Source organism: Mycteria americana (genome assembly GCF_035582795.1).
Source record: "Mycteria americana isolate JAX WOST 10 ecotype Jacksonville Zoo and Gardens chromosome Z unlocalized genomic scaffold, USCA_MyAme_1.0 Scaffold_18, whole genome shotgun sequence".
Lineage (NCBI taxonomy): Eukaryota > Metazoa > Chordata > Aves > Ciconiiformes > Ciconiidae > Mycteria > Mycteria americana.
Genome location: NW_027445436.1, coordinates 5954507 through 5968018, shown reverse-complemented (window position 1 = coordinate 5968018; position 13512 = coordinate 5954507). Strand labels below are relative to the sequence as shown.

The window sequence follows — 13512 nt, the reverse complement described above, 5'->3', positions numbered from 1 at the left end:
ACATGTTAAAGATCGGTGTTGGTTTTTGCAGTTTGCTGTGCTCTGCTGTGATTAGTGATGTTTTGCCTGGGAGATTTGTTATTAAAACAGTGACCTTGGGTTTATTTTGGTATCTAAGTGCTGTTCTGAAACCATTACTGTACATCGGGTACCACCTTATGGAGACAATTAGCAATTATACTTCTTCCTCTGAGAGGTTTTTTTTTTTTATGGAGGAAATACAGAATGGCACCTTCGCTGCTTTCTTCTACAATGTTTCCTCCTTCGTTACAATAAGTTTTCAGTATCTTGAACATCCTTGGGTAGTTAAGATACATCTATTGGTATTGCTTGGGAATATTGTTTTGGTTTTGTCCAAGATTAGTAAGCAATTTAAGAATATCATGCAGAGATCTGCCCCAAGGCCAGATAGTTATGAGTGGCAGGGTGTGTGGGATACAGCATGGGCAAACACCTAGGAAGGTGGGCACCTCCAGTGTTTTGGAACTTCACCCCTGAACAAGTGCAGAATCCTGAAAAATTAGTAGAATATTTGGAAAAAGTATGCTGTCATCCTGATAATTCTACGGAGACACAAATCACTGCAATGTGCTGGGGCCTGGCCCATGCCTACCGAGCCTTGTTCAACACGATTCAGAACCCTCAAGGATCTGGTGACAAAACGACAGGCACTGCGGCTACTCTGGACCCTCCTGCGACAGGCACTGCGGCTACTCCGGACCCCCCTGTGACAGATAATGCACTTGAACCAGGGAACCAACCCGTGTCAGTATCAGTCGTCCCTATACATAAGAAGAAATCTTGGAAGTGAAAGTCAGCTCGTTTATAAAGGGAAGATGAAAGAGCAGGGCAATCACAAAGAGAGGAAGAGGAAGAAGTTGTGGATGAGATGGAAGCTACCCAATCCCTATCCCTGAGTGAGCTGCGAGATATGCGACAAGATTTCAGCCGTCATTCAGGGGAGCACATTGTCACCTGGCTGCTCCAATGCTGGGATAGCAGGGCCAGTAGCCTGGAATTAGAGGGTAAGGAAGCCAAACAGCTGGGATCCCTTTCTAGGGAAGGGGGCATTGACAAAGCGATTGGAAAAGGGGCACCAGCCCTCAGCCTCTGGAGGCGACTCCTGTCAGCTATGAAGGAAAGGTATCCCTTCAAGGAAGATGTTGTATATCACCCTGGGAAATGGACCTCCATGGAGAGAGGAATCCAGTACCTGAGGGAATTAGCCATGCTGGAGGTGATTTATGGTGACCTGGGCGACGAGCAGTTATCCAAAGATCCAGATGAAGTCTGGTGTACACGAGCCATGTGGTGGAAGTTGGTATGGAATGCACCCCATCGTTGTGTGCCAACTCGTTGGCAATACTGACCTGGAAAGACAGAGAGGGTCCAACAGTGGATGAAGTGGCTAGTCACCTCCGGGAATACGAAGAAAGTATCTCTTCCTCCCTTGTCTCGGCTGTGGAGAAACTGTCCCGGAAGGTCCAGCGACTCAAAGAAGATAGGTCCTACTCCCCACCTATACGGACCAGTGTCTTAGCTATTAGGAGTCAGCATTCCTCTGCTCAAGGGAGAGGATATAGAGGGTACACACCACGGGGCACCCTATGGTTTTACCTGTGTGACCATGGAGAGGACATGAGGAAGTGGGATGGAAATCCTACCTCAACCCTAGAGGCGCGGGTACGTGAGTTGCAAGGAAAAACAATCACCAAAGGGGGTTCTTCCAGGAAAACTGCTGCTCTGGTTTCCAGCGGACAGTTCCCCAGACAGAGTAAAAGGGCTGATCTTACTCCTGATTATAATGAAGAAACTCCTGACTCGTATATACAAGAAGTGGGTAATGAATATTATGACCAGGATTAGGGGGGCCCTGCCTCCAGCCAGGTGGAGGAAAGGGACAACCGGGTTTACTGGACTGTGTGGATCCGATGGCCTGGCACAACAGACCCATAGGAGTATAAGGCTCTTGTAGACACCAGTGCACGGTGTACCCTAATGCCATCAAGCTATACAGGGGCAGAACCCATCTGTATTTCTGGAGTGACAGGGGGATCCCAACAGCTAACTGTATTGGAGGCCAAAGTGAGCCTAACTGGGAATGAGTGGCAAAAGCACCCCATTGTGACTGGTCCAGAGGCTCCGTGCATCCTTGGCATAGACTACCTCAGGAGAGGGTACTTCAAGGACCCAAAAGGGTACCGGTGGGCTTTTGGTATAGCTGCCTTGGAGATGGAGGAAATTAAACAGCTGTCTAGCTTGCCTGGTCTCTCAGAGGACCCTTCTGTTGTGGGGTTGCTGAGGGTTGAAGAACAACAGGTGCCCATTGCTACCACAACGGTGCACTGGAGGCAATATCGTACCAACCGAGACTCCCTGATTCCCATCCATAAGCTGATTCGTCGACTGGAGAGCCAAGGAGTGATCAGTAAGACTCGTTCACCTTTTAACAGTCCTATATGGCCAGTGTGAAAGTCTAATGGAGAGTGGAGACTAAACTGGCCTGAATGAAGTCACTCTGCTGCTGAGTGCTGCCGTGCCGGACATGCTGGAACTGTAATACGAACTGGAGTCAAAAGCAGCCAAATGGTATGCTACAATTGATATCGCTAATGCATTATTCTCAATCCCTTTGGCAGCAGAGTGCAGGCCACAGTTTGCTTTCACTTGGAGGGGTGTTCAGTACACCTGGAATCAATTGCCCCAGGGGTGGAAACACAGCCCCACCATTTGCCATGGACCCCTTCCCCCCCCCCCCCCCGGTGTAGTGTAGTCTTTAACAGTCCATTGTATTGTTCGATTTTCCCGGAGGCTGGTGCATGATAGGGAATGTGATATACCCACTCAATGCTGTGCTCTTTGGCCTAGGTGTCTATGAGGTTGTTTTGGAAATGAGTCCCATTGCCTGACTCAGTTCCTTCTGGGGTGCCATGTCGCCATAGGACTTGCTTTTCAAGGCCTAGGATAGTGTTCCGGGCGGTGGCATGGGGAACAGGGTATGTTTGCAGCCATCTGGTGGTTGCTTCCACCATTGTAAGCACATGGCACTTGCCTTGGTGGGTTTGTGGGAGTGTGATATAATCGATCTGCCAGGCCTCCCCATAGTGATATTTCAGCCATCACCCTCCATATCACAGAGGCTTTAACCGCTTGGCTTGTTTAATTGCAGCGCATGTTTCGCATTCATGGATAACCTGTGCAATAGTGTCCATGGTCAAGTCCACCCCTTAATCACGAGCCCATCTATATGTTGCATCTCTTCCTTGATGGCCTGAAGTGTCATGGGCCCACCAAGCTATAAATAATTCACCCTTATGTTGCCAGTCCAGGTCCACCTGAGCCACTTCAATCTGAGCAGCCTGATCCACCTGCTGGTTGTTTTGATGTTCCTCAGTGGCCCAACTGTTGGGTATGTGAGCATCTACGTGACGTACTTTTACAACCAGGTTCTCTACCCGGGCAGCAATATCTTGCCACAGTGCTGCAGCCCAGATGGGTTTGCCTCTGCGCTGCCAGTTGTTCTGCTTCCATTGCTGTAACCACCCCCACAGGGCATTTGCCACCATCCATGAGTCAGTATAGAGATAGAGCACTGGCCGCTTTTCTCGTTCAGCAATGTCTACAGCCAGCTGGATGGCCTTTACTTCTGCAAATTGGCTCGATTCCCCTTCTCCTTCAGCAGTTTCTACCACTTGTCGTATAGGACTCCATACAGCAGCTTTCCATCTCCGATGTTTTCCTACAATCTGACAGGACCCATCAGTGAACAATGCATACTGCTTCTCATTTTCTGGTAGTTTATTGTACAGTGGGGCCTCCTCAGCAGGCATCACCTCCTCCTCTGGTCATATTCCGAAATCCTTGCCTTCTGGCCAGTCCATAATTACGTCCGAGATTCCTGGGCGATTGGGGTTTCCTATCTGAGCCTGTTGTGTGATCAGTGCAACCCACTTACTCCACATAGCATCAGTTGCATGATGTGTAGAGGGAACCCTCCCTTTGAACATCCAGCCCAGCACCGGTAGTCGAGGTGCCAGGAGGAGCTGTGCTTCAGTACCAACCACTTCTGAAGCAGCTCGAACCCCTTCATATGCTGCCAATATCTCTTTTTCAGTTGGAGTATAGTGGGCCTCGGATCCTCTGTATCCCCGACTCCAAAACCCTAGGGGTCGATGTAGCGGATTGATGCACGGACTCCGATAGAGTGTAAATCAAAGACCCCTTATTGAAATATTACATGGCTTATATACTTTCTAATTGTTTACACTGGTGCTACTGAGAGAACTCTTATTGGTTTATATGTCTTGTTCACGCGTCCTTCATGCGTCCCTTCAGCTGTCTTCTTGCAACCTTGCAGTTCCTTCCTTCACAACAGAAGTCACGCGCTTGCCTACCTCCCTCCAATCCTGTCCACCCCTGCTCCAGACACGCAGCCTCCTTCCCTCGGACATGACCCGGACCCTCAGTGCTTCAATCTTGTTAACCCTTTCACTCCTGCAATGCCTAATTCCTCCTCAGGTCGACCTCAAGTCTCCCCTGGTGCTTTCTGCCAGAGGCTCCGGGTAGGGCCATTCTCCCCGGCTGCAGTGTAGAGCACATTCTAAACATCTTGCCCTGCCTGGACTGGCCCAAGGGCTACTGCATGAACTATCTCCCGTTTAATTTGTTCAAAGGCTTGTTGTTGTTCAGGGCCCCATTTGAAATCATTCTTTTTCCAGGTCACTTGATAGAGAGAGCTTATGATCAGATTGTGATTTGGAATATGCATTCTCCAAAAACCCACAATGCCTAGGAAAGCTTGTGTTTCCTTTTTGCTAGTTGGTGGAGACATGGCTGTTATTTTGTTAATCACATCCATTGGGATCTGACGATGTCCATCTTGCCATTTTATTCCTGAAAACTGGATCTCCTGTGCAGGTCCCTTGACCTTACTTTGTTTTATGGCAAAACCGGCTTTCAGGAGGATCTGGACTATTTTCTTCCCTTTCTCAAAAACCTCTTCTGCTGTATTGCCCCACAGGATAATGTCATCAATGTATTGCAGATATTCTGGAGCTTCACGCTGTTCCAGTGCCGTCTGGATCAAAAAAAAGGACTGTTGTGGCTTAGCCCCAGCTAGCAATTAAGTACCACACAGCCACTCGCCCCCCCCCCCGGTGGGATGGGGGAGAGAATTGGAAGAGCAAAAGTAAGAAAACTTGTGGGTTGAGATAAGAACAGTTTAATAATTGGAACAACAACAACAAAAATAATAAATTGTAATGAGAAGGAAAACAACAAGAGAGCAAGAGAGGAACAAAACACAGGAGAAAAAAAAAACCAGTGATACAACCGCTCACCACCTGCCGACCGATGCCCGGCCAGTCCCCAAGCAGCGATCGTTGCCCCCCAGCCAACTCCCCCCCAGTTTATATACTGAGTGTGATGTCATGTGGTATGGAATAGCCCTTTGGTCAGTTTGGATCAACTATCCTGGCTGTGCCCCCTCCCAGCTTCTTGTGCACCCAGCAGTGCATGGGAAGCTGAATAGCCCTTGACTAGTGTAAGCATTACTTAGCAACAGCCAAAACATCAGTGTGTTATCAATATTATTCTCATACTAAAATCCAAAACACAGCACTATACCAGCTACTAGGAAGAAAATTAACTCTATCCCAGCTGAAACCAGGACACAAGGCTATTTTTTTCCTCATATTTGGTGTCTTCTCCCCTGTATATTTTCCAGAATTAACGGTTATCTGATTGTCCTCTGTCAGCACACAGAACTCTCTTGTTGCAGTCACTGTGCTGGGGTCATCTTACCTTTTCCAGATTAAACTAAGCAGGATGGGATAAAGTTCAGGACTGAAGTCGAAGACATCTGAGGAAAATCTAGAAGTGGTGGTATTGGCATTCAGTAGGTAGCATTCTTATGAGCAATTAATGAGCTGGGTTTTGAGAAAGTGATGCATACTTATTGTAGAAATCTATGTGTACCGAAAAAATGCATTTGACATGCTTGCTAAATGAGGAAAACTTGTTTGTAAAGTCTAAAAAGAAGTCCACACTCTTCTTGTCTGTGTGTCTAATATTTTTTAGCCCTATATCTTTAAGGGGTTTTTTTGATGTATACCAGATAACCTTTACCTTCATCAGTCTCAGTCATAAGTTTCTACCTTATTCAGCACTTATGTGCATGCTCACATGTAGTAGAGCATGTGTAGATAGGAAAAATCAGGTGGCATAGAGGCTTTATGAGTACAAGCTTGCAAGTACTGTCACTGGTAAACTGTTGAATCACAGAATAGTTGAGGTCAGAAGGGAACTCTGGAGATCATCTAGTTCGACCCCCCTGCTCAAAAATGGGTCAGCTAGAGCAGGTTGCTCAGGATCTTGACCAGTTGGGTTTTACATATCTCCAAGGATAGAGACTCCAGAATCTTTCTGGGCAACCTCATCCAGTGTTTGACCACCCTCACAGTAAAAATGAAAAAAGCTTTTTCTTATGTTTAAGTGGAATTTCCTGTGTTTCAGTTTGTGTCCATTGCCTATTGTCCTTTCAGTGGGCACCACTGAGAAGAGTCTGGCTCCATCTTCCCATTCCATCTCACTCAGTCTCTGCTCATATGTCAAACGCTCTGATCATACTTCATGATATTTGTGGTCCTTTGCTGGGCTGGCAGGCCATATCTATCTTGTACTGGGAAGCCCAGAACTGGACACAGTACTCCGGGTGTGGTCTTACCAATGCTGAGGAGAGGGGAAGAATTGCCTCCCTTTATCTGCTGGCAACACTCTTCCTAAAGCAGCCCAAGATGCTTTTGGCTGCCTTTGCTGCAAGGGCACATTGCTGGCTCATGTTACGCTTGGTGTCAACAAGGACCCCCAGGACCTTTTCTACAAAGCTGTTTTCGAGCTGTTTGGCTTCCAGTCTGTATTTGTGAATGGTGTTATTCCTCCTCAGGGGCAGGACTGGGCATTTCCCTTTGTTGAATTTCATGCGGTTCTTCTCTGCCCATTTCTCCAGCCTGTTGAGGTCCCTCTGAATGGCAGCACAACCATCTGGTGTATCAGCCGCTCCTTTCCAATTCTTTATTATTTGCAGACTTGCTGAGAGTGCACTCTGTCCCATTGTTCAGGTCATTAATGAAGATGTTAAACAGGACTGGCTTCAGTATATCTCTTATCTCACCAATTTGGTTATAAGGATGCTATGGGAGACTGTGCTAAAGGCCTTGCTAAAGTCAAGGTAAACAACATGCACTGCTCTCCCCTAGTCCACCATGTGGACTCATCTCATCATACAAAGCTATCAAGTTGGTTAAGCTTGATTTCCCCTTCATAAATCCATGCTGACTACTCTCAGTTGCCTTCTCGTCTTTCATATGTTTGGAAATGACTTCCAGGATTATTTGCTCCATCACCTTCCCAGGGATAGAGGTGAGGCTGACTGGTGTGTAGTTCCCTGGATCCTCCTTCTTGCCCTTTTTGAAAATAGGAGTGACATTTGCTTTTTTCAGTCCTCAGAAACCTCTCCCAGTCATCATGAACTTTCAAAGATAATCAAGAATGTCCTCGCAATGATATTGGTCAGCTCCCCCAGCACTCATGGGTGCATCCCATCAGGTCCCATGGTCTTGCGTACATTTAGATAGTTTAAATGTTTCCCCAAGTTGATCCTCCTATACTGAGGGTAAGTAAGTCTTCCCTTCTCTGGTCTTTCCCTTTAGTCTCAGAGGCCTAGGATTCCTGAAGGCTGGTCTTCCCAGTAAAGACCAAGGCAAAGAAGGCACTGAATACCTTGGCCTTTTCTACGTCCTTTGTCACCAGGTTCCCAGTCTCATTCAGCAGTGAGCCCACATTTTTTTTTTTCTTCCTTTTCTTGCAAGTATACTTGTAAAAGTCATTCTTGCCCTTCACATCCCTTTCCACTTTCAACTCCATATGAGCTTTGGCTTTCCTAACCCCATCTCTGCATGCTTCTACAGTGTCTTCAGTAAGTGGGATTTTAGCCCCCCCTTTTCTTAATAAAGAAAGAATTATTTTTGAGAGTAGTTAGTAGTCTCAGTCAGTCCTGACACCTTTGGTGGCCAGAGATAAATTAAATTATTAATAACAATTTATTAATCAGATTAATAAATGATTATTTATCATGGCTTTTATTACTGTCATGGTTTAATCCTGGCCAGCAACTAAGCACCCCACAGCTGCTTGCTCACCCTTCCCCTCCGGTGGGAAGGGGGAGAGAATCGGAAGGGTAAAAGTAAGAAAACTCGTGAGTTGAGATAAGAACAGTTTAATGATTGAAATAAAATAATAATGATAAATTGTAATGAAAAGGAAAACAACAATAAGAGAGGGAGAAACAAAACCCAGGAAAAAGAAATGATGCAACTGCTTGCCACCCGCTGACTGACTCCCAGCCAGTCCCTGAGCAGCAATCGCTGCCCCCCAGCCAACTCCCCCCAGCTTTATATACTGAGCATGACATCGTATGGTATGGAATAGCCCTTTGGCCAGTTTGGGTCAGCTGTCCTGGCTATGCTCCCTTCCAGCTGCTTCTGCGCCTGGCAGAGTATGGGAAGCTGAAAAGTCCTTGACTTAGTATAAGCACTGCTTAGCAACAACTAAAACATCAGTGCGTTATCACATTATTCTCATGCTAAATCCAAAACACAGCGCTATACCAGCTACTAGGAAGAAAATTAACTTTATCCCAGCCAGAACCAGGACAATCACCAGCAATATATTTATGAATATATGTATAAGCAATTTTGATATTAATCTTTCTATTGAATAACCTCAGTAATTTTAGCTTTTTACTCTTAATGTCTCTTATTCTCCCTTTTCATTCTTTCCTCAACTTTTTCTTTCTATCTTTCCCTTAGGTTCCTTATTTTTTCTTATTTTCAACAGGGTCTTGTCTTTTTGCTCTTTGGTTATAAATCTGAATTCTCAGTCTTTTTCTGTCTTATCTGATCTTTTCCCAACGAAAACTTCTTTTTCTGTCCTGTCCTTCCATTTCCTTTTCCTATTTTTGAAAAACAAAACACAACCAACCCCAAATCTTCCGTTCTTTTTTCTTTATCCTTTCTCTCGGTTATTTTTAACATGTACTTCACTGTAGGATATTAGTATCCTCAGACTCCACCTTTCATTAACTTTCAGTTCTTTAGCACTCTCATGTCTCGTCTTGTATGAATTCTGAATTTACAGCTACTGGCATCTCACAAGTCAAAATTTGTAGAGTTCCCCTATGCTGCTCTTATTGGAAGAACAGTGAAATAAGGGAAGGAGTAAAATTGCTTGTTACTGTGACCAGGACTAGGTATAGATAAAGTTGGCATAGTTTCAGTTCAGAATGTCAGATCAGCTAGGGAATCACAGGAGTATATTTGATTCCACAGAACTCGGGGAAGTCTGCATGAACTTTTGAGTTCTGTGACCTATAACTTGGTCAAAGACTGTGAAAGGGAGCTAGGAGATTTGTTGTTTTGTAAGGCTCATCAGATTGATACTGTGGTGGGTTGACCTCAGCCAGCAACTAAGCACCCACCAGCTGCTTCCTCACTCCCCCCCCCTCCCCCAGCAGTATGGGGGAGAGAATCAGAAGGCCAAAAGGAAGAAATTACTTGTGGGTTGAGATAAAGACAGTTTAGTAAGTGAAGGAAAGAGAAAAAAAACCACAAAGTGATGCAAAAGCAATCGCTCGCCATCTCCCACAAGCAGACTGATGCCTAGCAGTGTCCGAGAAATGGCTACTTTGGAAAGACTTCCCCATCGTTTTTTATTGCTGACCATGATGTTATATGGCATGGAATATCCCTTTGGCCAGTTCAGGTCAGCTGTCCCAGCTGTGTCCCCTCCCAACTTCTTGTGCACCCCCAAACTAATCTCTGGGGGACGCAGAGTGGGAAACAGAGAAGGACTTGATGCTGTGAAAGCACTGTTCAGCAATTGCCAAAACATTGGTGTGTTATCAACAGTGGTTTAGTCACAAATCCAAAACACAGCACTATACCGGCTGCTATGAAGAAAATTATCTCCATCCCAGACAGACCCAGTACAGATAAAAATGTTATTTTTCTTCTGCAAATCTCTTTCACAGCTGGTGGACATCTTTAAAATCTAACTGTAATGCATCACCTAAAGGATAAGTCTTAAATTTTTTTTGTCTTGGATATGCTTTGGAGTCTTCGATATCTTACTTAAAAAGCATACCCATACTGTCTATTTTCATGGATGTGTTATGAAGCTCAGGGAAATATTTGTGAAGTGTAATTAAAATTCAAACCTAAACCCACCAAAAAGCAAGGATTGTAATAAGATGAGTTCTGTTCCCTTCAGAGTTGTGCTCACCCTGTGTGGTGGGTCAATCTTGGCTGGCCTCCATGTGCCCACCCAGCTGGTCTCTCACTCCTCCTCCTCAGCAAGACAGGGAGAAAATAAGATGAAAAACCCTCATGAGTCAAGATGAGGACAGGGAGATCACTCACCAATTACTGTCACAGGCAAAATAGACTCAACTTGGGGAAGACTAATTTAATTTATTTCCAATTAAAAATGGAGTAGGATAGTGAGAAATAAAAACAAAGCTAAAAACACCTTCCCCCCAGCCCTCCCTTCTTCTTCCCAGGCTTAACTGCACTCCTGGCTCTTCTACTTCCTCCTCTACCACCAAGTGGCACAGGGGGGATGGGGAATGGGGGTTGCAGTCAGTTCATAAAGCTTTTTCTCTGCCACTCCTTCCTTCTCACGCTCTTCCCCTGCTCCAGCATGGGGTCCCTCCCACGGGATACAGGCCTTTATGAACTTCTCCAGTGTGGGTCCTTCCTACAGGCTGCAGTTCTTCATGAACTGCTCCAGCATAGATCCTTTCCACAGGGTGCAGTCTTTCAGGAACAGCCTGCTCCAGCGTGGATCCCCCACATGCCACAGGTCCTGCCAGAAAACCTGCTCCTGTGTGGGCTCCTCTCCACAGGGCCGCAGTTCCTGCCAGGAGCCTGCTCCTGCGTGGGCTCTCCACAGGCTGCAGCTTCCTTCGGGGCATATCCACCTGCTCCATCGTGGTCCTCCACAGGCTGCAGGGGGACAACCTGCTTCACCATGGTCTTCACCAAGGGCTGCAGGGGGAATCTCTGTTCTGGCGCCTGGAGCACCTCCTCCCCCTCCTTCTTCGCTGACCTTGGTGTCTGCATAGTTGTTTCTCTCACATTTTTTTCACTCCTCTCTCCCAGCTGTTCTGCAGCAATTTTTACCCTTTCTTAAATATGTTATCACAGAGGCACCACCAGCATTGCTGATTGGCTCAGCTTTGGCCAGCAGCAGGTCTGTCTTGGAGCAGGCTGGAACTGGCTCTGTCCAACATGGGGGCAGCCCTATGTCTCTTCTCACAGAGGCCACCCCTGCAGCCCCCCCTCCCCACTACCAGAACCGTGCCATGTAAACCCAATGTACCCCGTTAGATCTTTTATAGGATTTAATGTTCAACAGCTTCTTCAGAAGATAGTTTTTGTGTTCAAAGTTGATACTCTGGGTTTTCCAGCACCTGGATGGTAAAAGGTAGTGAATGTTGTTTCTCAGACTAAAAGCTTTAATCCACATAAGCTTGAGGAACTTTATAAAAACATGAATTAGATACTGTCTGTTTTTATATTTGTATGTTGGAGAGTATTAGCAAAAAGGTTATGTATCATTGAATAGGTGCTTTGATGTATGCACATCAAAATAGATATATAAATATAATGCTATTTTTATAAGTTGTAAAATAGGCAAACATATTTGAAAACATTCTATAATGAAATATTCATTCAACATACAGGTGAACTAGTGCCCTATCATGCCATTTGATTGCTGTATTTCACATGCAACTTAGTTTTAGTTTGTTTTACCCCAAATGTGAGGGGAGTTAATTATTCTGTTTGAATAATAGCTCTTGTAGCCTTCTTGCTATCTCAGGGAATTTCAGATCATACTTCTGTTCTTGTAGAAAATATCACAGCCTTACTAATGTGAGAGAGAATTTTTTATACTTCAGATACTATTTAAGGTAAAGAAACTTCAGTGGAGTTTAGACTTGATTAACCTGGAAAATAAGTTTTTGAACCTCTTATCTGCTCCAGGCTATATGTCTCCACACCCATCTTCACTGGGAGCACCAGAACATGTGCCCAATCCAGTGTCTGGACGAGGTCCAACTCCGCCCCAGATGACTCCAAGTCAGCCAGGACCCATGATACCACCAGGAGACCCACAAGTTATGAGTCAACCCAACAGAGGTCCTTCCCCTTTCAGTCCTGTACAGCTACATCAGCTCCGAGCTCAGATTCTAGCATACAAAATGTTAGCTAGAGGTCAGTCTTTACCAGAAAACCTCCAACTTGCTGTTCAAGGAAAGAGGACCCTGCCTGGCATTCAGCAGCAACAGGTTCCTGCTGCCTATAACAGGCAATCAAGTAAGTGAATGTAGGCACTGTGTCATTGGCGAGATACTTCAAGTTCTACCTGTGGAAAATAACAGAAATTGTTGGTGTGCAGGCACATAATTTGGAACCATTTACAGATATCTATATGAACAATGACCTATGGTTTTAAGTTGGGGTAAGTGCATAAAGCACATTATTAATAGGATACTGTCTTTTTTTTTAAAAAAATAGAGATAAAATTTATATACTGTCTGTCCTGATCACGCCTGCCACTTTTGCGAATGTTTGTCACAATTTGCCAATTACATTTTACTGCTTTTCTTAGAATGCGTTTTCACTCCCCTGTTGCCATGCAGAAAAATAGATATAAAATCTAGAAGCTGACTGATTATGCAGATCATGAAAATTGAAACTGTATGCAGTATGCTGTCAAGTGCATAACATAGGGAAAAGAGTTTCTCGTAATAATAATAGATGTTATAATGCAGTATGCAAATTTATTTTGGTCTTAAACAGCTGTGTTATTTTAAACAGCTTGCACCTGTTATGTTTTCTGAACAAGTCAATCCTAAGATCAATTTAATGGGGAGGGAGGGAAAGGAGGGGAGTTTTCTATTGTTGAAGTTTGGTTTTATTTGTAAGTTCATTAATTTGTATGATGATTGTCTTTCACTTTTTCCCTCCTCCACAACCTCAAGAAAATAAAGAAATGGTTTATCTATCCATGCGGATATTATATGGATCCCACTGTGATATCTTAATAACAGTATTATGTGCATATTTTTTGACTCTTCATTACTTTCAACTTCAGACCTTTTAGGACCTTTTCCCATGGGGAAAAAAAAAATCCAGTTTACTTAAAGGCAGTTTTAAATATCCTTTATGTATTTCTTTTGTCTTTTTCCATTTTGTACGTTTTTTTAACCAAAGGCTATGAAAATATGATCTTTATTTTTAAAAATTAATCTCTTCCTGCTGTTTATTACTCACATGAAATAATAATCCTGTGTTCATGATATCATAATATACACCATACAGATGATTTTGGGCACAAAATTAGCTTTAAGAACAGATTAAAAAATATGCTGATTATTTTAAAGAGTTAACA

The 13512-nt window shown here is 44.5% G+C and overlaps 1 protein-coding gene across 6 annotated transcripts in view; it reads left to right on the top strand.

Moving 5' to 3' along the window:
- LOC142402962 (SWI/SNF-related matrix-associated actin-dependent regulator of chromatin subfamily A member 2-like) overlaps positions 1–13512 on the top strand; it is a 204103-nt gene that overhangs the window by 35518 nt on the left and 155073 nt on the right. For all 6 annotated transcript variants that reach the window (XM_075488964.1, XM_075488962.1, XM_075488960.1 and 3 more), the window contains one exon: positions 12102–12434. In XM_075488964.1, coding sequence (XP_075345079.1) covers positions 12102–12434 — 333 coding nt within the window. The remainder of the gene's footprint in view (positions 1–12101; positions 12435–13512) is intronic.